We start from the raw sequence: 27,979 nt of genomic DNA on the forward strand, positions 1-27,979 counted from the left end.
TGGAGAGTAACACTCTTAATCATGATCTTTCTGCCTCTCTGTAATTATGACACATTCTCAGCAGTAAACTAATGTTACTGCTGGGATAGGGTAACTACAAGATGGGTCGCTTTCATATGTGCCATTTTGCATTTCTCTACTCATTACTCTTTCTATCCTTCCGTCATTCTAATTTTCTATCTTTTAATTATTGACTTTCTGTCTGTCTGTCTGTCCATCTATCTATCTGTCTATGTATCTATCTATCTATCTATCCAGCTATCCATCCATATTCAGTACCTGGCAGGATTATCATCAACAGTCAGTCTGACTATGATTCATAAACAGACCGTTCTCTAAATAGTTAAAGCTTATTCTCACTGTGTGTGTCTGTCTATTAGACTGTGCTTTAATATAGGCTAGAGGCTGTTACAGACAGTCAGTTAGATTATGATTCATAGCACTCCATTCTCTAGACAGGTAAAACTCATTACCATCAGTCTCTGGTTCTCTATAATGATTACATATTGCATAAAGACTACACATTCTCCGCCATACAGCTATAATATTACCACTGGGAGTCCTACAGTTGAGAGAAGTGTTGTTCGAAGACTGGTTCGGGACCCAAAATGGACCGTGGGTCTACTTTTAGTATGTTTTAATGAGCCTGGTTTCCAGGCTGATAGACTAAATTTACTCAGTTTGGGTACCCACAATGAGCCTTGGTCCCAGGGTGAGATACCACATTTACTTAGTTTTGGTCCCCACATGACAAAAATACTAGTATGTTTTAATGAGCATGGGTCCCAGGGTGAGAAACTCAATTTCTCATTTAGGTCCAGGGCTGAAAAAGCTTAAGGGATCCCTGGACTAGACAGTTAAAAGTCATTATCATCATTCTTTGGCTCCACATAATGATTACAGATAATATAACAAAACTCATTCTCTGCAGTGCAGCAATAATTTTACGACTGGGATAGCTACTTTTGAGAGCCTTTATACACACAGGCAAGTAATTCTGGCGATGACCGTGATTTAACTTAAGCGTCGAGATAAAACCCACACAGCACAATGGGCAATGAGATCTCGACACTCTGGTGCAAAAGCGTATTACAAGGTTAACTGACAATGGCTACACTTTTTGAAGATGGACTCTGGTGCTTACAATGTTTGTTTTTCATGGGTAAAGCTTGAGAAGACATACAGAAAATCAAATTTTTCCATACTATGTTGTAATTATTCCATCAAAAATGTATTGCACCATGAGAGATAGACTACCACAGAAATCCATGGTGAGAGAGTGTTATTTCACAACCACAAGTTTTTTCCAGATGTCTCTCTTTGCAACAAGGCAACGCAATAGCTTCAGACTGATTAGCCTGACTGAATCAGTAATTGGTAACACACACTTAAGGCGATTCTCTCGTATGTGAAAAACATTGTTTGCGTTTGTGTGTGCTTGTGTATATATGTGTGTGGGTATGTGTCTGTGTGTGTGGGTGTATTCTGAACTCTCCATGAAGCACTGAATCTTTGATAAATATAATAAATTGTTCTGCCCTGGTAACTCTTGTCCACACACAACTGCACATACACACACTCACACACACAGCTTACCAGCTTTAATTTTAATTGTAACAACACATGAGTGAGCACACATGCAGAAGATTTCTCTTTCACACACACGCATGTGTGCACGCACGCACGCACGCACGCACGCACGCACACCATACTAATGTTAATTGTACCAGCACATGCTTGGCTGAGCGTGTAAATCAGTAGAATTATTAATGAGGTTTTTATTATGAAGCTAAATGCTAAGGAATGCATGAGGTATGAGCTTGGGCTTTCGTGATAATTAAAAGCCTGTGTCACATGATCTGAATACTGTTTCAGAGCCCTCGCCAACCTGCCAAACATATCTCTGTTGCCCTACAGTACGGAGATATTCATTAGTATTAATTTCACTGGAGTTTCCTCATGGTCTATATAATGTTTAAGTTTATTTGTATTCCTATTAGCTGGCACTGAGGTGAAAACAATATTTCCTGGGGCCCACATAATAACAAGCGACACAAGTTGCTTTTCTAAGGATATCAATGTATTGGTGATTTATTTGCTTCTGAAAAAAGATTAAGACCCAAAAGAATGCAACAGCTACCAATCACTTAAGTTGTTGAACTCTGAAGATATATGCCAAAGTATTATCACGTTGTCTTTAGGGTCACATGCCACTTTTTGTCAGCTGTGATCAGACTGGTTTTATTAAGGCATGCCTGGCTCCTGACAATGCCAGAAGATTGCTCCATACTGCCACTATAGCTGTGACATGATGTTAAGGCTCCAGCAGTCGTCTTATCTCTATGCCATGAAAGCATTCGATAGACTTGAGTGGTCATTTTTGTGATCTGTCTTGGAGGCAGTGGGATTTGGTCAGGGATTCATACACATGATAAAAGTCCTGTTTTCCAACCCATCCGCTATGGTGCTTATGGGTAGGAATTGCTCTCTTTTGTTGTCAGTATCTAGATCATCTTGCCAGGATTGACCTTTGAGCCTGGGGCTCTTTGTGCTTTCACTTTCTTGAGATCAGACCTGTTTTTAGTCATGGCCCGAAACACCGTCTTTCATGATATGCTGACGAAATATCGATTTTTGTTGAAAATCCATCACAATCCATCTCTCCCCTTTTATCCATAGAGATGTTTGGAGCCTTCTCAGGATTTAAGGTCAACTGGTCTTAGTCTGCCCTGTTGCCTCTGAATGACGCGCTAAGACCTCCAATCTTTCTATAGACATTCCCACTGCTCAACATTTCACATACCTAGGTATTGAAATATTTCCTTCATTAAATCAAATTATTAAATGCAACTATTGTACGGCTATGAACAATGTTTTGGATGACCTATAGATAGATGGTCGCCTGCCCAATTCTCTCCATGCTCGTATCTCAACTGAGAAAATGAGCATTTTGCCTCTGTCTCCCCCCGTCGGCAACAGGAGCAAACTTCACACGTCTGTATCCAAATGTATATGGAATGGTAAAAGGCCACACCTAAAGTCTTCTACTATGCACAGAGGGAGGTTGAATGGTGGTTTGGCCTTGTATAACCTTAAATTATACTCTGGCCTTTCATGCTCAGGCTGTTGGCTACATGGTGTAATCCCTTGGCTCATGTCTCATGGCATGAACTAAAGGAAAAATAGAGGTTTCTCTTTGGATGTTCTTTTTGCAAATATCTCACTTAGACAATGCCAAATACGATTCAGACCAATTATAACACAATTATTACAAACCTGGTGCTAAAAAAAAGGGATATATTGTGTACCTGAACTCCTCTGTTTTTAATAACAAAGGTTTGTTATTTGGGGGGAGACCAATATTTTATTCACAGTTGTAAAGCAGCGAGTGACACATATGATAGAGATGGACTACGCTCTTTTCAGGACTTGCCAGGTTCATCTTTTTTCTTTTATTTACGGTTGAGGGCAGCTCTTATGGTGTATGGTGTCCTGTGGCATCACTCTTTACCCATACATCATCTTTATGAATTGTTTAACATTGAATTGTTTTTGAATAAAGGTGAAAGGATTAGTATCAGTAATATATTAAGTTTTACTGGAGTCTTCATATAACAATCTTCTAGATAGAATATGGACAAGGGACTGTGCAACTTTAGAACCCAGTTTTGATTGAGACACAGTCTGGGCCAATATTCAGCTTACCTATCGCAACCCTGACCAACAACAGATCCATTTTAATTACATACACCAAATTTATCTGACACCTCATAAACCTCATTCCAAGGGATTCATTTGTGATGCTCTTTGAAGGTCCTGGGCACTTTATCTGTATATGATTTGGGAATGCCCACCTGTGGCAGTGCTGGAAGGTTACCACTTCCAAACTATCAGATTTAGTGCCAGAAAATGTACCTGCAACATACTAGTGCTGATTTTAAATGACTTATCGCTGCTCCACATCCCTAAATGCGTAAAATTTATAGTGCTTTCTGGTGTAATGGCAGCAAAGACGATGACAGCTGTACAATGGAAGCCACCTCATTCTCTAAATATCAGACACTGGACACTTTTTCACATTTCTTGATGTCGTTGACATGGAACTCACAACAGCTCGTATTAATGGAGCTGCAGAGGTTAATGTGAACCTTTTTTTTTGCATTTATTTAATCACTTTATATTATTTGCAAATTTTGGCAAAAGTTTCTCCTATAACCTGGCTAGTGGAAGATCCTTGAGCGTGGGTGTATGGATAGGTGCGGGGGTTGGGGGAGAGAGGGTTTGCTCTTTGTCCTTTAAATGTGATGGTTGTCTGTGAAGGTATTCAAATAAAAACATTTGAAACATTTGATCACCCAAAAGATGTGACACATTACGCCCTTTGTATCAACTAATCAAATACTGTAGACACAGAAGGGCTTCAGCTGCTACTGACAGTATGCTGATCAAAGAGCTTATTTGCCGCAAAATCTGTTTATTCATTCATTAAAAATGTCTTTAGAAATTACGTGTGTTGATGTATTCTAATGCTAGTAAAAAAAAACAACAAAGAAACATGTGTTTTGCTGTTACAAACAAGCCTCAAGTAAAGAAGCTAACTGCAGTCCAAAGCTTTCCAACTAAAACCAAGTAAAAGCCTCAACCCTGAACGCATGTGGCCATTAAACTTTTAAGCACAGACACATAGTTGCTTGAGAAGTTTAACTTGAAGAGTTTCATGCCAAAATGAAGTATCCACCATTTTAAAAAAAAGTGACACCTACTCTTGGAAAATTGTTGCTGGCATGGAAGCAAACTGCATAATGGGTTATTAGTTATGAGTCATCTTGAGACCTTTGCTGACAAAAAAAGCTCTGCTTTGGAGGATAGAGTCATCTGTGTTTTTGAAATATTTTAAGCAAGGAATTTCAGGTAGTAGTTTCAGGTAGTGGTAACTTTCACATATAGTCAGTCTTTATATTTAAACCTTTGTCTGAGAGTGAGAAAATGTCTTCACTCAAATAAAGAAACTGCAGGAGGGATACAAAATGCCAGCAACTATTTAAATCCCACTGGGGGTAAAAAATTACATCTATCATATGCATGTACAGTATGTACTATGTATGTGAGAACTAGTCAAGAGAATAGGGTAGGAGAAGAAAGAATGAGAGGAGAGGAGACAATAGGAGAAGTGATGAGCTGACGAGAAAGTAGTAGAAATAGAAGTTAAAGAGAAGATAAGAAGAAACAAAGAGTAAAGAAGAAAGAAGAGATGTTCATGTTCATTCATCTTCATGTTCTTTAATGAAACATCTGGCTCAAAAAAAAAGAAGAAAACATTTCTCACTTTATCCACAACTACTGACACTCACCGAACACAATAACACACCCACGCTCATGTGAACACACACCTACACAACAAACACACACACACAACAAACGCATCACTAATTCACACCAACAGCACAATTAACTAGCAGCGGTTGCAGAGAAGGGAAAAAGGCACAGAAAAGAAGAGAAGAGAAGAGAAGAGAAGAGAAGAGAAGAGAAGAGAAGAGAAGAGAAGAGAAGAAAAGAGACAAAAACATAGGAGAGTCTATAGTACTAATTCTTGTCTTCCTAGCAGGGCAACCCCAATGAAAAATAGATGAAATCACGGCTGCTGCCACATCAAAGATGGATGTAGTGTGTGTGTCCTTGTGTGTATGTATGTGTGTGTGTATGTGTGTGTGTGTGTGTGTGTGTGTGTTTGTGTGTTTGTGTGTGTGTGTGCGCGCGTGTGTTTACGTGTGTTTGTGCATGTGTGTGTGTGTCACCAGCTTGAATATGTTTGAACTTTAAGGGGCATTGGTTTTAAAAAAGGGCTGTCTAAATGACATGAACACACACAGCCTACACACACACACACACACACACACACACACACACACACACACACACACACACACACACACACACACACACACACACACTATCCACCTCTGACACATTCTCTCTTCTGGGACACACACACAAACAACTGACGGTAGCCAACTTACAGACAGCATTTTTGTGACTGGAGTCTTTACTGGGCATCATCTTCACTCCTCTGGACTTCAGCTCTATCGCTTTCTTCACTGGAAAGAGGAGAGGAGAGGGAGATAATTAATTTAAATTTAAATCACACTTTATTAAAAGTTAAATTTGATTATTACAATTCGGAGCACATATATCAACCATGCACACAATCCATAAAGTACTTCACAGTGCCTCTCCTCTGTAAAAATATAACAAAATGCAACAGGGTTAGAGGTTGAAGATTAGGAGAGCAGAGGAGAAGAGAATAAAAGAAAAGAAAACGAGATGAAAGGACAAGAGAAGAGAAAATGGGAGAAGAGCAGATGAGAGAGGAGCAGCATTAAAATTCATTCCATCTATTTTATCCTAAGTAGCAGCATTGCAGAGGATAACAGAAAAATCTGTGCCACAACCAAACTACATTCCACTGAGAAAAACGCTTGGCATGAAGAGCACAAACTCTCTCTCTCTCTCTCTCTGTCTCTCTCTCTCTCTCCCTCCCTCCCTCCCTCGCTCCCTCTCCCTCCCTCGCTCCCTCTCCCTCTCTCGCTCTCTCTCTCACACATACACATACACGCAAAATACAGCTATATATTTGCAGGTCAAAATTACAACTAGCCCACTACTCTCTAGTCCAACAGAGAAAAAGAGAGACAGCAAGGAAATGAGAGAATGAGAAATGGGGGGAGAGACAGAGAGAGAGAGAGAGAGAGAGAGAGAGAGAGAGAGAGAGAGAGAGAGAGAGAGCAAGTGAAAGTAAAGAAGAGAGAGACAGACAGGAAGAGTCACAGAAAGAGAGACAGATCTTGGCCCAGCATGCTTTGGGTCGGAGGCAACCAATTAAATCCGAGCTGCCACGTGGAAACTAATATGCTAATTAAGCATTACAACCAGCCAATTAGATGACAGGAAAGGCCCAGCATGGTCAGTCATGTCAGACTTCTTTCCTTAAAGTAAGAACATTTTAAAATGATAGTGTGTGTAGTGCACCCTCCCCAAAAGTACACACACACACACACACACACACACACACTGTGTGTGTGTCTGTGTACATATGTGTAAAAGAAGGGCAGAGAACAGAGCCTGGGAGTGTGTGTAACAAACCTTGGTACTGAGCGCTGAATCCTTTCCTACGATGATTGCTGTCTGAGGTGAAATGCACACGCAGCCAGTTCTTATTTGATATCACTGGCGAGGGCAGGGTGGTTCCAGTTAGCCTGTAAGCAAATAATAAATAATAAACAATAAACATCATAATAAATAACAATGATAACTTAACAATAGTAATTGTAGGCAGAGCCAATCCTTTGGATCTAATAATATTAAAACTTTTTTTACCTACTTGGAATGTGCCTACTGTTTTTTCTGTGTGTTTTGATATAATGCATGTTGGATTACATTTTCTGAATCAAAGTTTTGTGACCCTACCTTTTTTTCTCCTTCAGGCATTTATGCTATATTAGACAGTATACTACTTTCTCTTCCATAGATAACCAAGGTGAGCATTAAGCTTGACTGAATGTTTTGACCAGAGGTACAATCAGCATTAGAGCTCCAGTACAGAATTTATATGGCCATGTATCTTTTATGTACAGCATATCCGCACAGGTTCATGTATGCGTACATGGAAAATAAACTTTGCAAATCTCAATTTGAGAGGGAAAAATGTTTTCCAACCAAGCAATACAAAAAAACAGATGTGGGGAGAAAGTCTTTCAACGGGGATGACACACATAGCGAGTACAGACTGAGGCTTTAACAACCACTGTTGTGAAAAAGTCAGAATGGAATTCCTCATCACAGACATCATGAATATGTCATGATTCATCAAAGATCCCAAGGTGTGAGTATTTCCAGGATTTAGATGCCTTTATCTTGGGGCCTGCACACTACTCAATTTTGTTCCTTTCTATATTTAACACTTGTTCGAGCTTGTCTTTCCAGAGATTTCAAAGTTTTCAAAGTCCCATTTTCCTAATAATAATAAGTAATATTATCAGATGGATAGAGTCCTTTTTGACTGACCGGTTACAGTGTGTCAGAGTAAATGGTGCAGTGTCTTCTCCTATTATTACTAACAAAGGGGCTCCACAAGGTAGCACCATTTCTCCAGTTTTGCTGACGACACGGCAATCGTGGGTTTGATTCAAGATGATGATGAAACCAGCTATCGTGCTTGGGTAAATCAGTTTGTTGGTTGGTGCAAGTCCAGTTTTCTTCATTTGAATACCAAGAAAACTAAGGAAATCATCTTTGACTTCAGAACTAGCAACATCGCCCACCAACAAATGGATATCAATGGGGAAGGTATTGAAGTAGTAAGTGAATACAAATATCTAGGAACTATAATAGATGCTAAACTGTCATGGGATTCAAACACAAATGTTATCTACAAGAAAGGTCTGAAGCGTCTCATGCGTAAACTGAGACAGTTCAGAGTGGACAGAGACATCATGGTCCTTTTCTATCGCTCCTTTGTGGAGAGCATTTTAACTTTCTGTTCTATTGCTTGGTATTTTTCGTTGTCATTGAGTAATAAAAACAAGCTGCATAAGATAGTTAACATGTCCAGTAAGATTGCTGGACAACAGCAAAACAGTATGGCATTGATCTGTGAGTCCCGAGTAAGGAGGAAAGGTCAAGTGATTACTAGAGATGAATCACACCCCCTATTTAGTGCATATGAGCTGTTACCATCAGGCCAACGGTATAGGGTGCCATCCCTCTGAACCAACCGGGCTTGCAGATCATTTGTTCCTACCAGTATTGCACTGCTCAACAAACTGTGAAACAGAAAGAACTAGCCCTTCATGTGTTGGGATGCTGCACCCTGTAATGTGAGGAGCACTCTAGTGATGTGGGATATGTTGTGATGTGATGGTGGGGTGTCCTGTCATTGCGGTGAGGTGGCAGTGTTGTTGTTTGTGTTGCTATTGCTGCTGTCATTGTAGTTGTCATAGTTGCCTGTTTATTTGTCTGACATTGCTGTATGGCACGCAACAAATTTCCAAAAGGATCAATAAATGCATCTATCTATCTATCTATCTATCTATCTATCTATCTATCTATCTATCTATCTACAAGGTGCAAATGTGGCAGAAGTTCAGAAAAATGGGCTGGTGACTGAAGAGTAATTTGCTCCGAAGCCTCGACCGCCTGGGAAAATCTGGATGTGGGAAATGAATGGGTGATGCTCTCCCGTCCCATAATGAGTTCAGATGGACTTCAGTAAGGAGTTTAACCCCTGGTGGTTCAGTGGGGTTGCTCATTGACCAACAGCAGGCAGCTCCCAGATGTGAATGTGTGTAACTCAATGAATGTGAAGCAGAGATTTAGCGAAAGACAGTATGCATGCAAGCAAACCTTCCCAGGAAAATTAAAGGTTAAAAAATGTAATTTCATGGGATATTTTCACTGTCTGAAATAATCCAACAATAAAAAATAGCTATCATCAATTAAAGGGTTTCATTCCAAAATGCTATATAACTGCTATAACTGATTCTGTTCCCCCAAAACAAACAGTTTTTTTAAGCAAATGTCTTAAGATGACTCCTAACTTCAATACTAACCCATAATGTGCTTAACTTCCACGGCAGCAGTCAATATGGGAGAGTGGGTGTCATTTTTTATGGTGGATATCTCATTTTGGAATTAAACTCTTCAATTGGAAAGCATGAAAGCCACATTGTAAAGTTGTCTAAATTGTCATATAATGGTTTTAGATTTTGAGAAAGAGTCATATATTTACAATTATCGGTGATTCTGAGCTCAGAATGGAGAAAAACAGAAACACACAATGGCAATGAAACCAAGCAGATACAAGAAAATGATCTCTGCTTTAAACTTATGTGATTCAGACAAAATGACGCAAAAAGAGAAACTGTTTAATTTATGGTAGCTCTGTTTTCTGCTTATTTGATACAGAGAAGTTTATGTAAGAAGACAACTGAGGTAATGTGAGAGATGAGGAGAAGAGAAGAGAAGAGAAGAGAAGAGAAGAGAAGAGAAGAGAAGAGAAGAGAAGAGAAGAGAAGAGAAGAGAAGAGAAGATTAGGAAATCAAGTCAAGGAAGAGAGGAGAGTGGAGAAGGGAGGCAAGCAGTAGAAAGTCAGCTAAGTTCACATCTTCAAAAACAGTTTCTAAAGCATCACCACCGAGACGATGAGTTGGTCGCCTATGGTAAGTCTTACATCAGCTTCAGCTGCTCTCGCATTTCGTTACCAACGGCAACCAAGGCGGTGGTGGAAAAACTGGGGGAAAACGGAGCACTGAGAAAAAAAAAAGGAAATGATGTAAGAGACTGCCTGGAAGCCAATGTTCCACCAACCTCCCTTGAGCGACTAGAGCCACTGGAACTGCCCTTTAATAATGCCGCAGGTATACTGAGCAGACAGAGAGAGACAGGGAGAGAGAAAGAAACAGAGATAAGGAAAAGGGCAGTAACAAAATATGAGAGGTGGTAAAAAAATATTAGAGTGCTTGTTAGAGGAGCTTATTGAGTGCTTATTAGAGGAGACACAAAGTTCTATCGTGCTGAATACAGTTGGGAGGGTTACAAAATTCAAAAAAACAGGCTGAAAGAGACAGCTAAAGAAAATCAGAGACGGTAAAAAGTATCTGAGGATTGTTAGATGAGTCAAAAACTTGTACTTTGACAACGTGTCTGTCTGAAGGCAAAGTAACGCTGCAGTAGACAGTGATGAGACTACCGTAGAGAAATGTGTTTTCTCTCAACTAGTCAACCTTCCTGTGGAGGGGGGCAAGCAAAAAGATTAATTTCCCTACAGCGATCAATAAGCCATGACATTTGTTCTTTTTCAGCTAGCCTGGTCTAACAGGAACGCACTCTTTGTCAACTACCATGGGTAAATAGGAATGTTTTTTCTCAGCTATCCTTGTTAAATAAGAAAGTACTCTAAGTCAACCACCCTAGTAAAAGAATATGTTCAAAAACAACTTGCCTGGTATAATAAAAGTTGAAAATGCCAAGATCAGTTTACTGTTATATTAAAACAGAAACTTGGACTTTGTCGTTTTATCTCAGATTGAAGTCAGTCTAGATTTGAATCACTGCTGGGAAGAGAATTGAATATATTTTACTACACAAGTGAAAGTACTTGTCTATGAAATGGTGGTTCAGTAGTGGCAGAACTACTTAGTTAATTTTGTTTTGCTGTTTCTGAATGATAGCTATAAAATGACAAGAAAGTCATATCTTAAGGATAATTCTCCAAATGATATTACACTCAAAGCTTGACTTTTAGAATTAATTGTATCTCCAGAAATTCAACTTTTTGGAAATACAACTGAGACAGGAATTGAGAAAAAAATTATATGATTGTCAAAAGGAATACTGAGAGGAGGCGATAGCCTTGCATGCCCTAAAGGAATATACTGACGTTTTGCCAACAAGCTTTGATCAACTAACCATTGTTTGACAAGACTATTTAGCAGTTTTAAGCATGATAATACTTTCGCACACTGTGTAGGTTTAGAACATAGTATGTGCTACCTGTGCATCATCTTTAAAACACTGCAGCACTAAACACTGGATACAGAGGTGAAACTGTTAAATCAATCCTCTTGTTACACAACAGAGCTTATGAGTCAAAAAGTCAATATATTTCTGCATGTAGGTGGGATTACATCTATCATTTTGCACAATAAGATTCTTCTCAGTGCTTGATCTTTATGACTAATTGGTAAATAATTTGAATTCAAATAGTTGCAGCTGGTGTCTAGTCTCCTCATGACATTTCATAAAGGTTGGGGTGTGTGGAACCTCTACTGTGTCAACCTTATTATTACAGACTAGATCAGTGATTATTATTGATTAGTTGATAGATACATAAAAAAAAACAACTTAGAAAGTGATTAATTCAATTCACATTTAAGTGATACATTTAATAAAACTGTTACAAAAAAATAATACAATGGTAATTAAATGTGTCAATAACTCCATTTCATTATGCTGTCTGTAAGCTATGAATAAATAACTGAATGTATAAATTTATTTGTAAAATGATTTTTAAACAGCCATTTAAATGTTGCTTTTTGTTATTCCATGTACTAATGTGTTTTCCCATTCATCTTCCATTTCACAATTAGTCTACTACTTTCCTATTTATACTCATTATTTGGGCCACACTTTATTTTTAGATGACTCTTTTTTAAATTAGACAACATGCAGCCGGTGTGCCACACTAAAAATAATACAGTCCACCCACAGAGAAGTGAAGGAGCCCTCACTGGTTACCTGTTGGTCGGTGGATACAGCATGTTGCCGTGTCAAGGACGGGGATCAACGGAGATCCCTCCACCTCAGCCTGGTGTGGCGGAGCAGATGGAGCGCTAACCTGCCTGTGTGCATCCTAACCTCCTCCATCTGTCTGCCACACCAGGGTGAAATTCAGGGATCTCTGCTAAGTGTAAATGCTAAAGCAGTAGACAAATGAATTGTGAGTTGGAAAAAGAATAGGAAAACACTTTGTAAGTAAAATAACTAAAAGAAAAATTTAAATGCCTTTTTAAAAATCATTTTAACAAATCGATTGTGAATTCAGTAATTTATCAATAGCTTAAAAACAGAATAATGAAATTGAATTATTAATTGACTTTTAATGAACATTTTATAAATCTTGTACCAGCAGTTTTATTAATTGCATCATTTAAATGTGAATTTAATTAATCAATTTATAAAATGTTTTTAAATGTATCTATTAATTAATCAATAATAATGAATCACTGAATTAGTCTATAATAATAAGGTTGGGACAGTTTTTAAAGGCATGGGAAACTACTACCTAGGGTTCTCCTCAAACCATCATGGATTTGACCATGCATTAAATAACATTATTAAACCAAACCATTTCCATGCTTGTATGATATGCTTTCCCCATTATGTTTATTGCCTGGTTTGGTTTAGTATATACTGGATGTGTGTTGGGAAGGCACACACACATACTTGGTACTGGCCCACTTTCAAAGCGCACTGGCAAAGTCACATCAGCACATTTCTCTCCTGCAGAAACAGAGCCACACCTGCTCAGTATTACAATGTAAAATAATAGAGTGCTGATACTGTACTGTGACAGCATTAGGCCCAGTACATTTACAACATAGTAGTTATGTAATGTTAAACACAATCTATGTGTGACAGTGGTGCTATGACGCTACAAATTACATACAAACAATGTGAATTTACAGCACCACCACGTCAAATACCTAGTCAACTGATATACAATAAATCATCAACAAGAGGATCAAGTGATAAGTGTATTAGTGCCTCAGCGCCACCTTGTTACAACATATCGGAGAGAAATCTGTGCACCTCATAAACTGATCAACTGTGGGCATACTAAACTTCTTTAAAGGACTCATTCGCCACTGTTTATGCGGATTTCCAATCAGTGTTGATGGTAAATGTAGTCAATTGAAGCAATAAATTCCTCAGTGCATGCTATATTGACAGAGAAAACTGAGTTTTTCTGCTCCACAGATGTTATTGCAGTGCCTACATGTACCAGGATGCATTGCGCACGAGCTCCTGACGCTCAACCCCCAAATCCTTCCAAAACCCGCCCAGCTCATGGAGGTAAGCGTTTCAAGTGGCTCTGTGTACAAAAAGTAAAGGCGTCTGAAATAACGTTACTTCACTGTTCGACTAGAACACCGAAAAAAACGACATAAACAATTCAAGTTTGGATATATTTTCAAATAAATGTTTAGCATATTGCACATCATACTTTGACAAGACAAAATCCAGATCAGTCCCAACAAGCTTCAAGGTAAAAGTGTCCATTGTTAGCAGCATTGAAGTTTAGCAGCATTATTCCAAAGACTTGCATATCACATGGTCAAAACTCGTCCGTAGCGTCGTCCACTTCAGCATGCTCCTCTGTACTGACCATTGGGGGAAGGATATTTGGCTCTGACACGATGTACGACACAGGCAGGCAATACGATGCATTCCCTTTGCCAAGTCTCTCCCCTAGTAGTGCACCCACTCAACAAAGAAATGATAAGCAGCCAGACGATATTGTCTGCAGAGAGCAAAAGACAGGAAAGACGGTGGTTATTCATGAGGAAGCTACTAGTACTAGTACTGATCAAATACTTTAACGTTAGCAGCTATTGTAAACACAAAACACAGTGGTCATTGTAATAGCAAGTTAGCTTAGCTAAGACAACAAATAACATCAGGGTGACGGATATAGGATACACTGGGCAACTTTTTTGCCAATATGATAGACTGGTGAAAATATACTATAGAATTTATCTGGGTAACAAGAGGTTGCCATGCAATTAGTACAAACATGTTGAGAAAACCGCTTGTCCAACTTTGCCGTGTATCACCACCCTAGCCTATAGCTATTACTTTGTTGGCCAAAACATAGCGTTAGGTGACAAAAATACTCACTCAATGGTCATCTGCCCTCTGGGCCCTGCTGGTCTTGGTTGTCTTTTCCAGTTTATCTTCAGTATCTTGAAGAAGATCTCCAGCACACCTCTGTCCAAGTGAGGAGTAAAACTTTCATGCATGGTAACGTACACACGGGCTCTCTCTGGGTTGGCGTCGGCGACAGCATCCAACAAAAACTGCCCACGCTGAAATTCAGTGCAGCAGAATGATTCTGTTTTTGTTGGCATCGGAGGGCAATTTGAGCAAAGGCACCACCAGTCGCTGTTTGCTCTCGGCAGCTCAGGTTCTGGAAGGTCCCCCGGCCATATACTCTTGCACGGCTAATGCAGCTGCAGCCTCGGCCTCTCCCCACTGCATTTCTTCGGGCATTTACTCTGGTTCAAATAAATACGGCTGAATATCCAGTCCAAAACACTGTAAAAAGTATCCTCGTCCATAACATCCTCTGCACTCATATTTTCGGATGCCATTTTCGCTGTTGGAAACATAGCTAGTTTGCAGTACAAGCGAAGAGAACAAGGAAGTTTTATTTTTGAGTGGCATCTAGAGCACGCCCCCTGGATATCCGGAGGCAGAATCCAAGCTGAAATAGCCTGTAGTTCTTCCGAGAACCAATGACGTCACTGGTTCCCGGAAGAACAACAGATTTTGAAGCTGCGCCCCAGAGACACAGAGAACATAAAAAAAAACTGTTGTTGTTGTTCACACTGTATCCCTAATTCGGACAGATAGAGATGAGGCTGAAAGTCGGCAAAGTGGTCCTTTAAATCCTAGTTTAAACGCAAGGCAAGTTGACTAAGAGCACATTGTTTTTCCAGCAGCGACCTGAAGAAATAGTTGCTGGGAGAGGGACTGTGACATAAATAAACATACTCACCTGGGAGCTGCTCAGTACAATTTTTCTTGTGCTCATTCGATTAAACAATTCAAGCACCTTGGATGAACTGCACAGGTGCAACAAATTCTGTTTCCTACCCACTGACAGGGCAACACCTGGCAAACCTGACTGGTTTCCCCCTTAAGACTTCACAGAGAATCCCACCCAAAGACAAACTAAGGCTGTGATCACACAGGATACCTTTATGAGCACACATGCAGCTTTATTCATTTATTTTCACTGGTTTGGTCTCCTCCCAGCTATGTACGTCACGTTTTGGACATGATGCGTTTCGGTGTGCTCCAAGTTCAACATTGTTTCTCAACTTTAGCCATGTTGCAAACCACATCAGTGTCAGACAGAAAAAATGTAGCAGCGCCTGGAGGGACGTATACATTTTCTCAGTGAGTAACGTTAACTATTACTGCACAGAATGGGCTCCTCATCTTCAAGCGTAAGCAGAGCTACCGCTAACTTTATATTGTCCATTTTTATTTTCAACAATGTTATTCCCTTTTTTATTTCAGGTTAGCTAGCTAACACTAAATACATAGTTGCATGGCAACAAGAATGATGTAACGCTCATTGCGCCCTTTGAGCTCCTGCTCTCTCTGTAACTAGCGATGCTCACAGCTGCACCTTGTGTTTGAGCAGAGAAAAACATCCTATGTGATCATGGCCTAAATTGTTCCAAATGAAGCCATTGGGAATATTGATTATAACAGCAACATGCTTTTTGGTTAGCATTAGAAAACATCTTCAGCACAGATTTGGGGATTCATGGGAAAATGCTGTGTATTTTTTAAGACATGTCAACTTGTATTGACAGGTTTCTTATCCCTCTGTCTTTTCTCTCTTTACTTTATAATGATTTTCTTTGTAACTGTGTGAATTTCGCCGACTTATTCAACGCTATTAACAAACACACAGTGACCTGACTCCAGATCAGCAGCAAAGAACAAAGACATGTTTTTTTCCTAGTTGGGTCACTCACCCAAAAACTGAACTGCAGGCTTTTAGAAAGGCCTTTCCTCGTGTGTCTGTGTATGATCTATAATGAGTCTCACATCTATGTTACACTAAAGACTATCTACTGAGTGGTGTGTGTGTGTGTGTGTGTGTGTGTGTGTGTGTGTGTGTGTGTGTGTGTGTGTGTGTGTGTGTGTGTGTGAGAGAGAGAGAGAGAGAGAGAGAGAGAGAGAGAGAGAGAGAGAGAGAGAGAGTGAGAGGGAGTGAGAGGGAGAGAGGGAGAGAGAGGGAGATTGTGTGTGATGGACAGAGAAAGAAACAGAGGCAAAGATGAGAAGGAGAGAGAGAAATAGAGAAAAAAGTGAGAGATATGCTGCATCTCTTCCATTATTCATGTGGACTGGCCAGATGCCTGACATGGAGTGAGGGAGAGAGGAGAGGTCAGAGAGGAGAGGAGGAGAGGGGGATGAGGTTAGATACAGAACTGGAAGAAAAGAGAAGAAAGGAGAAGGAGCAAATGAGAAGAGAGAAGAGGGCAGGAGAGAAGGAGAGATGTTCGAGAGAAGACAGACCGGGGGGGTGAAAAGAGAGCAGGAGAGAGAAATGAGGTTAGAGAGGAGAGGAGAGGAGAGGAGAAGAGAGGTTTGACAGAATTAAAAAAAACAGACTACAGGAGAGGAAGGAGGAAAGTGAGAGATGAAGACCAAGCATAAGAGAGGAGGGGGGAGGAGTCTGACAGACCGAATAGAGGAGAGGAGAGAAGTGAAAAGAGGAGAAAAAGGAGAGGGAGAGGAAAAGGTTACAGAAGAGCCTTGAGAAGAGGTCAAAAGGGGTAAAAGGGGAGAGAAGAGGAAAAGGAGAAGGAGCGGCTAAATGAGGTGGGACAGTACAAAGAACAGGTCGCAAAGGATAGAGATAAATGAGAAAGGGGGTGAAGCCAAAAAGAGAGGAGACAAGGGGGAAAGGAGAGGAGGAGATGAGAGGGGAGGTTAGGGAGGAGAAATCAGGGAAGTTAAAGTCCCACAAAAGAGAAATAAATCATACGAGGAAATGAAAAAAAGGAGGGTGGACTAGGTGAGACCGAGAGAAGAGAGGCTGGACAGAACTGAGAAAAAAAGAGCAGAGCAGAGGAGAGGAGAGGAGATAAGAGGAGAGGAAAGGAGAGAAGTGAAGAGGTTTGACAGAAATGAGAGGTGCAGACAATAGGAGAAGAGAGGCAAAGTCATAAAACAGAGAGAAGAGGGGGACAGAGGGAGCGAGAGGAGGAGAGAGGTATTTCTGTGTCTAGCACTTCTCTATTATTAGACTGCTTGCTTTTTGGTGATACATGAATATCACAGGGACACAGAAATGTTTTTACTTTCTACTCTCTACTGTCTGGCGGCTGTTGTTTTGGCCCTTGCACTCCCTATTATTGGCTGCTTGTAATGCTGGAAATACATTAATTTAAGTTTATTCTACTGTTGCACTTATTGTAAGTCCCTCTGGATGACAGCATCTGCAAAATGACTAAAATGTAATGTAAATATAAATGATTGGATAAAAGTCAGAAAACTTGGAAAGCACATTATCCGTAACGGATAGCTGTTTATTCCAAGTGCTTAGCGCCAAACCCTTGTACACCGGTACTTTTAATCTCACAACACACCCACACACTCACACGGACACACACACACACACAGATGCACACACACACACAAACACAGAGCCAATGAACATCATTTAAAATGTAAATGTAATAACAGGACAAGAGAGGTGTTGCAAAGTGGAGAAAAGACAGTAGGAGAGGGCTGGTGGTTAAAAATGGGGGAGGAGGGAGAGAGACAAAGAAGAGGAGCAAAGAGGAAGAGACAAGAAAGACGAGACGACGGAGGGAGAGGTGAAAAGAGGTTACAGAGGGTATGGAGGACATGAGGGGAGAGCAGAGAGGACAGAAGAAAGGAGAGATGGAGGTTAGAAAGAGGGTAGTGGAGACAGAGAGGCTGGAGGATGAGAGAGGAGAAGAGAGGTTACAGAGGGGAGAGAGGAGAGGGATGAAGGTTAGGGAGAGGGGAGAGAAATAAAGGGAAAACCATAAAAGAGAAGGGGAAAGGAGGAGAGAATAAATATACAGGAACTTTCTTTCTAAAGTTCCTGTAGAAACTTCACCTTGCAGGTCGTCAGCCCACAAGGTAACGGCCCCCTGCTGCTTGTTCAGGGGTCACCGAGCCACAAGCACCATTCCCAGGCTCCAGGAGTGGGTCCCGGTGTCCCTATCCCACTGTCAGCTGATCACCATCTGGCAGTGAGTTGGATCAGATGGCGGGGGAGGCTGCCGGCCTGGTAGGTCTGATAAGCCCAAATGTGTAGCGAGGGTTTACTAGGAACGTCCGGTGAAGGATTCTGTCGGGAATAATTTCAACTCTCTCCTCCGAATGAGCTTTGTCTGTAACCTGGAGGAGGATGGGCACACAGAGTCAGAGTGGACCTTGTTTAAAACCTCTGTCATGGAAGTGGCTGTGAGGAGCTTTGGCCAGAAGGTGCTCGGTGCTTGTCATGGCGGCAACCCAAGGACCTGCTGGTGAGGGAGGCCGTCGAGCTGAAGAAGAAGGCCTTCTGGGTCCGGTTGGCACGGAGGACTCTTGACTCAGCAAAGAGGCACCGGCAGGCCAGAAAGGCTGCAGCTGCAGCAGTTGCAGAAGTGAAAGCTCGAGTGAGGGAGGAGGATGGAGAGGCCATGAGAAATGACTTAGGGGCGCTTCAAAGAGGTTCTGGAAAACCATTCGGCGACTCAGGAGGGGAAGCCAGGACTTGCCCAGGCTGTTCTCAGCAGGAGCAGGGAAACGCTGACCTGGACTGGGGATATTGTTGGAAGGTGGAAGGAGCACTCTGAGGAACTCCTAAACCTGATAGGCACACCCCCTGTGCAGGAGGCAGAGCTGGAGAATTCAGGGGGGATCACCCATCTCCTTGGTGGTGTAGTTAAAAGCTTCTCAGTGGCAAGGCGCCGGAGGTGAAAAAATAATCAGGGAAAAACACTCTACTGTAAGATTGACGTTGTTAAATAATTGACTAAATTTCATAACCTCAAACGTCCAAGTCATCATACTATGTTGGTGCTCACACTGGAGTTGGGGTTACATCTTCTTTCTGTCAGAACCCAAAATGAGTATATACTGTATACTCGCACAGGCTTATTAAGATATACTGATACTCTCGTCATGTGGAGACCCACCAAAAACAGGCCCATGACCTATTTTGGGTCCCAACCCATAGCTTAAGAAAGCAGACCTGATTTCTAGATAATAGTTTCATCATTTCATCATATTGGTAACTGGCCTTCTTACTCACTTAATGGACTGATTGTTCATTAAGGTCTTTCAATCAACTAGCAGTTTGGAAAGGACAGGATGGGAAGGAATTCATTTCATGTGAAATTCAGGTGGTCCATCAGCCTAAGAGCAGTCGAAGCACCAGATCACACTGGAATGGATGGTTTGGCTCTCAGCATAACAAATCACTGTTTATTAAAAATCCTTTGACTACCACGGTGATGATACATTAGCAACTTCTTGAGATTTCGGCATTGGCGACTAGGTCAAAATCAATGTGGATAATGTAGTGGGCGATAAGGAACAAAATATGATTAATCACTTTTGGTCATGCTGCTTGGGTCTAATGGCCTTTAGCAGAGTAGGAATTCATTCAGTTGAGGAAAATGACAGCGCTAACACTGTTGGGCTTTAAACATTTGTGTTTGTCTCATGCATTATTAGAGGAAAGAGAGACAGAAAAGAGAGAGAGAGAAAGAAAGAGAAAAGAGAGAGCAAGGGCAGGGTTAGAGAGAAGAAAACAGATAGAAGGATAGCTGGAGGAAAAGTAGGGAGGATGGAGAGGAAGTAGCGAAAGAGGAGAGGAGGACACAGAAGGGGCAGGGAAAGAGGATTAGGAGAAGGAAGGAGGAAGGATTGCTGGAAGGAGGGTTGAGAGGGCAGAGAAGAGGGGTGAATAGAGGTGAAGAGAGGAAAGGAGGAGAGAAGGGTAAAGGTTAGGGAGTAGAGGAGGAGGAGGGTGAGAGGGTATGGAGGGTAGACGCAGCTGTAAACAAGGACTGATACTGATAAACAACAGTGCCAATTTTCAGGAATCAGAAAAATCTGTTCAGATTGGAAGATAATGGCTTATTTTTTCCACAGAGCGCATTTGCGTGCACGCAGTATTCTAGATAACAGCTTATATCGCCTTTAAAACCTTTATTCAGGATAAGCTGTTTATATGTGTCTTCATATCCAGGTCACCAAAATCCCTGCATACATGAGTAAACAGAATATTTCAACTATTACCATGGAAACTGAACTTACAAAGACTGGGTAAGAACAGTGCAAAGTATAAGGTGAATACATACAATCCCTCCGCATGTTGGTGCATCCCAGTTATGTTATTCAGGCTTCTCATAATCGGGATAAGAGCTAATCCGTGCTATTGTAAACAGGATGATGATGTTTACATGAGCCGACTGAAAACGGAATATGCACTGTATATTCTGAATATCAGCTGAATATTGATCTGAATTGAGACATACTCACTGATGCCCAGCTATTTTTGACATTAAATATGCTTTTGCAATGATTGCTCCGGAATCATGTAACTTGGCCTGTACATTTATCCTCTCTCTTGACTTCATCATGAAATCAGGGTCATGTGTCTACACAAATAATCTCAGCTGTAAATTACAGCAAAACAAAAAAATATATATTTAGAGATGTGAGGTTTCTGCGGGACTCCACTCTGTCCTAGTGCACTGTGTGTTAAAATATTTAAAAAATAGCCAAAGTAGAAATACAAGGTGTCTCCCACAGAAGACAACCGCTGCTGCTTGGAGAAACTGGCTATACACTTCCTTGGATTATCAGCTCTCAGAAGTTGTTTTCTCTTGGAATTCAGTTTACTGGTAGGATTACTCGCTTCCCCAGAGGAGTCTGGATATCAATGTTGATCCATGCAAAAAATTAGCAAAGACCTGCCCTTGAAGAGGACTGGTGACCTCCCATACAGCAGACTAGGAAGTAACTGTATGATTTGTAGAAATTTCTTTCACTAAATAAATATAATGTTTTTTATCTTCTATTTGTATAAATGTTTCTATCCTCCCTCCCCCTGTCTCTTCTCTCTCACTCTCATTTTGTCCCTCCCTTGTCTACCTTCATTCTCTCCCTTGTCTTCTCTGCAGTCTCCTTTCTATTTACTCAATAATCCCAGTGAGACATTGTTCACATTAGCCGGTAATTGCTCTTTTTTGACAGGCTGAACAAAACAGGCTGTAGGTTGGTAGTTCATTCACAGTAGGATAAAAGTAGTGAAACACAGTAGACAGACAGGTTTGTAGTCAAGGTATGGCAACATGAATTAAAAATGACAGGCTAGTAGTATAGTAGCCCAAAAACTGGGATCATTTGTAAGATTAGACAAAACACAATCTTCCAAATTAAACATGGGTTGTGAGAAAAGTTGTATTGACTAATAGCTGAGCCCAAAAAACAGGATTCACAATGCTTGATTTGCATATATAATAGTCTGCAAAAATAAAGTTTCAGTCCCAAGAAACGAGTAATGAGAGATATGGCTGTAATTCTATTCTGACAAACTGAAATCCAGCTTTGTCTGGAGAAATCAAAAAGTAAAAAAATGCCAGCACAATTACTGTGTGTGTGTGTGTGTGTGTGTGTGTATGCGTGTGTGTGTACGTGTGTGTGTATGCGTGTGTGACAGCTAGTCAACCTGACATTCAACCTGCCAGCTAGCCGACAGGAACATGAAACAGGAAATTGCTTTTGGGACAGCCAATCAGAAAAAGCTCTCGGTAAACAGGAAGAACCCGTCACAGTGGTCCTGTCAGGTGTCAATCATTTTCACAATGACCTGCCCACATGCCTCAGTAGAAGTGTCAATCATCTCTTAATCCCGCCTCTAGAGAAAAGTACTTAGTGTTGGATTGTGGATTGGAAGGGCCCATTTAAGACTATTTTTAGGTAATTATATTGTTTTAGGCCTGGGGTGGGGAGGTTACTTTCAAAATGTAATTCATTACAGATTACTGCTAATGTGACATAATCCAATGAAATACTCAAACTAAGGAACTACTATAACTAACTTTCAGTTAGTTTTAGATTACTGTCCCCCATAAGCCATATAATATACAACATAATTAACAACTCTAGGCCTATATTACAATCTTTTGACCCAAATTCTATGGTGCCATTGTCATCTACAACCATTATTTGAAGATGTGTTAAAGTTTTTGTTGGTGACTATCTGCCAACCTAATTTAAATCCTGATTTTCCCTTCAGAAATGTTTCTGAATCAACCAACTGGTTGGTCTGTGATCTGATTAAATGTATTTATTTTGCGCAGTAACTGTAACTGGTTACAGTTATAATTTTTTGGAACCTGGTTACTGTCCCCTGACTCTCTCAACACAGTTTTAGCCACATATAATAGTGAGGTTTTTAGATAGTATGTACTGCAGTGGACCACATTTTTAGAATATTATTTGTCATTTTATTTCACAGGCTATTGTGGTGGCTAATCAAACAAATTGTACCACAATGTTAGACTGCCAACCTAAGTGTTTATTGTCTCTACAATATGTTGACTACTAACCTACAAGTCTAGAGTATTTTATTCAGCCTACCTTATAACGCAGACACCTGGGAATGTTATGACCGACTGCTTCATTTGAAATTAGAATTGTCAAAAGCTGTCAGTTGTTGCAGCCACCATTTTCTCCAGAATAATTTGGGCTTCCATTTTAATCTGCCTGTGACAAAATGTTGGGTTCGGCTCTCTAGTACACTCCCTATCTTCCCCCTGCATTGCAGAGGGTGGGCTGACAATGGTCCTTGAATGTTATACTGTCAGAGACTAGTGTGTGTGTGTGTGTGTGTGTGTGTGTTGTGTGGTGTGTGTGAGTGTGCTTGTGTTGTTGTGTGTCTGCATGTGTGCGTGTGTGTGTGTGTGTGTGTGTGTGTGTGTAATCTGTCAGAGCCTAGAGAAACGATCAGCTGCTCACACTGTCAGAGGGCCACTTAAGACCTGTCACACACACATGCATATGTACATGCACGCGCACACACACGCACACACACACACACACACAAGCGTACACACATACACACACACACATAAAGGGGAGCATGAGCATGGTATGGTTGATGTGTGATGCTCTGCTGGTGACAGGACTAAACGTGCTATTATCCTCCATTCTATTCATTTCCATCCAGGACTATCCTTTCTGTCTCCCTCACTCCCCTTATTTATCTGTCAATCTATCCTTTCTATTTTTCCAGAGATCTCTCAAGGATCATGAAACATTTTCTACACTTGGGAGGCAATGTCATCTGTCAGTTGTAGTCAGGAAAAATTGAAAAATTGTACATAGAGGGTTTCTGCAGGACATGACGACCTATAAATGGATTTCTAGGAATGTTTTTTACAATTAAAGATTAAATCATATTGTCGCTGTTACACTAGGTAGCATGTCCTTGTCACATTATCCCTCCTAGATACAAACACACCTAGCCCCTGACACGTTTGTATTTCATCAGAAAGGGCTGAGCGCTGGGTCACCTTCAGTAGCACTGGAGCAGTTTTGAAGTTCCTTGCCTCGATTTAGGACATTTCAGCAATCATAGCAGGGATTGCAGATGTGATATCAACTTAAAACTGGCAGTAACACCATACCAACACACAGAGACTGATTGGATGACTCTCACTTTTGAACAATGGATTATAGAGGGCGTGTTGGTTAATGCAATCTGAAGCTCCATTTTAGAAATTTCAATTCAATTGGAACAAAGCACAAAGCATCACAGAGATTTATGAATGGTTTAGATGGGAGATGTTATGAAAGGAAGATGAATTGTGTCAATAAATTATTTTCAGTTAAACAGTTAAGACAATAATCCTTTCCACAAGCACATGAATATAAAGGCAGGAGCAAGTTGCGGTTTAACAAAGATGAATTTTGACCATTATGAGTTGGCAGCTATTATTATTATTATTTTTTTTTTTCAAAATTAATGTTATTTATCTAGGGAACGTTTGTGAACACATTCTCTTTTTTAGCAATGCCCTGCCAACTACAGTCTTCTAATGCCAGCTACTGAGCAGCCCCACTGGAGGATTTGAGGTGTTAGATGCCTGGCTCAAGGGCATTCCAGCTGTATTTGTGGAGCGTCACTCATTCACTTTCCCTTCCCAGATTTCCCCAGCCGTTCTGGGGATTTGAACCAGCAACAAACACGCTTGCCTAACCTTTCGGCTGCCTCCATCCTGTAAAAACATATCTAATCCTTGGCTGGAGATACTCTGAACAAACCAACAGGACTTCCAACACCGCTCCGAATTTACCAACCGGAGTGTGCTCTGATACGCGGAGTGCCAATTTTCAAACATGTCCATCGAAATTGGGAGTGAAAACAACAATTTACCACCTTCCCTCTTGGATTTGAACAGATCAAGCATATTGATGGGGCTTCTGTGCAGCTATTCCATCAGTAGTTGTATCTTTCCTCTTGAGCAACATCATTTAATACCATTGTGTCCCCTTTTAATATGAAATGCCCTCCTCGAAAGTCTACAAGTTGGAGAAAATGGCAGTGAAAACAACAACTGTTCCCTTTAATGCGAACAAGTCGGCTACCAGAGCAATAAAGCCTCTGGCTACCAGTCCCAGGGAAGTAGCATGCTGTGTCTCGGTCTATTTTACGGAACAGGGCTATGGCGTCCGCTTTGTCTGCGTGTGTGTGATGTGTCTTCTATTTTGACAAGACCAAAGATACGTCTGTGCCACTCATCTCTCAAAGTTCAGTTGCGTATATTAGGTATTATATGTCCCAACTCATATAAGACTCATGAGAGTCATTTTTTAGAGACTGTGTGTGTGTGTGTGTGTGTGTGTGTGTGTGTGAGTGAGAGAGAGAGAAATTATACATGTACGTGTGTATCACATGTATCTCACCATATACTCGGTGCCTCCGTCCCGCTGATTTCCAGGAAGTCATATCTGTCCTCTAATAGGAAGTCACTGAAGACCAGAGCTATAGTGTCCCCGGGTTCGGCAAGGATTGACCATGTACAGTCCAGGTTGTTCTCGTACTCCGCAGGGTAGCCGGGGCTAGTTATCGAACCTGCGGTGCCTCGTAACGTCCCGCCACACGCTCCCTCCGCTGGGGGCGGACAGAGACAGAGAAGGCTTAGTACCTCTCCAGCACACACAGTTTTGTTTTGTTTTTTTCATATTTTCACATACTGACTTCTGTGCTTACTGTAATGGGTTAGTTGGATAACTTCAGAACCTCACATTTATTGACATCCCTAATTATTTTGATGTTTTTACCTTTTTTTAATTTTTTGGTGGATCCCTAATATGTTCAATAGTTTAATTTCCCTTTCCTCTCCCTGGGTAGCAGTCAATATACCTGTGTGCCCTATATGTCGTCCCTGAAACATTAGCTAGTTAAACATCTAACTCTAGACTTGATATCATATAATCATCATCATACATTTCATTAATATAGCCTAATGGTGAAAACCTGTTCAGATTTGGTCTTGAGTCAAGACCAATGAAGGCCAGAGGTTTTCAGGCTGCACTCAGGTTCATAATTTTTAAATGGTCTGTAATACTGTTTATAGTCCAAGTCACTTAAATACTAAACCTCAAATTACATCCGTTGTGTATGATGACAGTCTAAAATTATATAAAACAGTGATAGAATAGAATATCTGATGAGTAGACAAATGCAAAATGGACTATATAGCCTATCACGATAGATAGATAGATAGATAGATAGATAGATAGATAGATAGATAGATAGATAGAGGAACACAAATAACTTCTTACCTCTACAAAACGGTGATGGGAAGTCCCACTGGGCTCCACTGCCAGGTGACACTATGCAGGTGAGGATGCTGTGTCCCTCCAGTACAAAGCCTGACTCACAGCTGTAACGGATCTTGTCCCCCATGTTGTACCGCGAACCATGGATTACTCCGTTTGGAATGAGGCCGGGGGTGCCACATGTATGGCTGGGCAGGACTGTAACAGAGGAAAGAAAACAGAGAATATTATTTTTCATTATATCTACATTTATCAAAATTAGGGTCATAACAGTCATAACAGGGGGATCTGGTTTTATTCTACAAAATATCAATCAAATAACCAACCACATTTATCATTATTATCACTCAGCCACGCAGCCAATCACCACATCAACAACAATAACAAAATCTTAGCAGCCTCAGCATCACCAATGTGTGTCATGGCTGTATATGGAACAGTATGGGATGTCTTAGATGTGATTTTCAACAAAATCTCAACAATGTTTTGCTGGTAGTCTGATGGGTGATCCTTCAGAAGTGCTGAACAAACCTGATGACACTTCAAATGTATAATGCCTAGAATTAGAAAGGTATTAATCGTTCCCATTTTACAGTAATTTACCAATGGATATGATCAAGTATGTCAGCGTCAGCATCAAGGCTAACATCATGACAGGATGACAGAAACACAAAGATGTTTTGGTTTAGTTTGCTCAAAATCTAAAAATAAGTGGTTTGGAAGAGAATACATGGGATTTAGAAGTGTGCATCTGACTATAGTATGCTACTAACTGTTTTATTTTTTCTATTCCTCCATGTGTATCTATTGTTACATATTCATAAACAACAATTTGTTCTACAGAGAGGGCAGCTACATGCAGCCCATAGTATAACTAGGCCAAAATCTATCTTTGACTGTGGCCAAAATGCCTTAGCTCTGCAGAAGGGGCAGCAGCATCGTGGCTCTAGTACAACCTGGGCAAACTATCAATCTCTGGCTCTGGTGTCAACTGTGTGTTATGTGTAGTTGTATAATTGGAGCATGTTAACTCACTGGGTGTATGTTGTGTGTGTGTGTGTGTGTGTGTGTGTGTATGTGTGTGTGTGTGTGTGTGTGTGTGTGTGTGTGTGTGTGTGTGTGTGTGTGTGCAGTGCAGTGTGTCGATGTGGTATTCAGGGGTATTCAGTCAGTCAATCTGTGTGTTTGTGTATGCTGTTCCAATTAAACGCTAGCATGGTAATTAGACAAAGCTTCACCATGAGACCCTGAGAACTAGGACAGAGAGAAAGAAGGGGGGGGGGGGTGTTGAGAGGAAGACAAAGAGAGAGAGAGGAAGATGAAGATAGAGAGAGAGAAAGAGAGAGAGAGAACAAGGAGAGCGAGGAAGAATGAAAGAGACAGCAAGAGAGGGGGGGTTGAGAGGAAGATAAAGAGAGAAGAGAGAGAAAGATGATGAAGATAGAAAGACAGGAGTGAGGAAGGACAGGGGAAGAAATGAGAGACAGAAAGAGAGAGAGAGGGAGAGAGGGAAAGAGAAAGAGGGAGGGAGGAGAGGGGAGATACAGCGACCTGAGTAAGAAAGAAACAGAGAGAGGTGAACTAATTGCAGAGGAGCCTAAACATGTATAATTTACTCTAATTGACTCATTATTTGGGTTTTATGAAATCATGCATTAGAGGCAAGTTACTCACACTCAGCTGACCATGCCTTTGCCTTGCTCTGTGCAAACATACTGCCTGCTTTGTTTTAACAAGGTACAACCACCTTCCACACCCATACTGGCCAGACTGAAGGAAGGATGGGTGGAAGAAAGG

At 40.9% G+C, this 27,979-nt stretch overlaps 1 protein-coding gene across 1 annotated transcript in view; it reads right to left on the reverse strand.

The window, feature by feature from the left end:
• The window catches only part of csmd1a (CUB and Sushi multiple domains 1a), a 177,377-nt gene that overhangs the window by 36,753 nt on the left and 112,645 nt on the right, over positions 1-27,979 (reverse strand). Inside the window, exons 4-7 of the mRNA XM_071512817.1 lie at positions 26,186-26,380; positions 25,304-25,511; positions 7,120-7,253; positions 6,018-6,095 (exon numbers count right to left, since the gene is read on the reverse strand). Coding sequence (XP_071368918.1) covers positions 6,018-6,095; positions 7,120-7,253; positions 25,304-25,511; positions 26,186-26,380 — 615 coding nt within the window. The remainder of the gene's footprint in view (positions 1-6,017; positions 6,096-7,119; positions 7,254-25,303; positions 25,512-26,185; positions 26,381-27,979) is intronic.

The sequence above is a fragment of the Centroberyx affinis genome, unplaced genomic scaffold (genome assembly GCF_046629955.1).
Source record: "Centroberyx affinis isolate AG114_WGS23_722 - 3 ecotype Tasmania unplaced genomic scaffold, CSIRO-AGI_Caff_v1 ptg006554l_1, whole genome shotgun sequence".
NCBI classification, from domain to species: Eukaryota; Metazoa; Chordata; class Actinopteri; order Beryciformes; family Berycidae; genus Centroberyx; species Centroberyx affinis.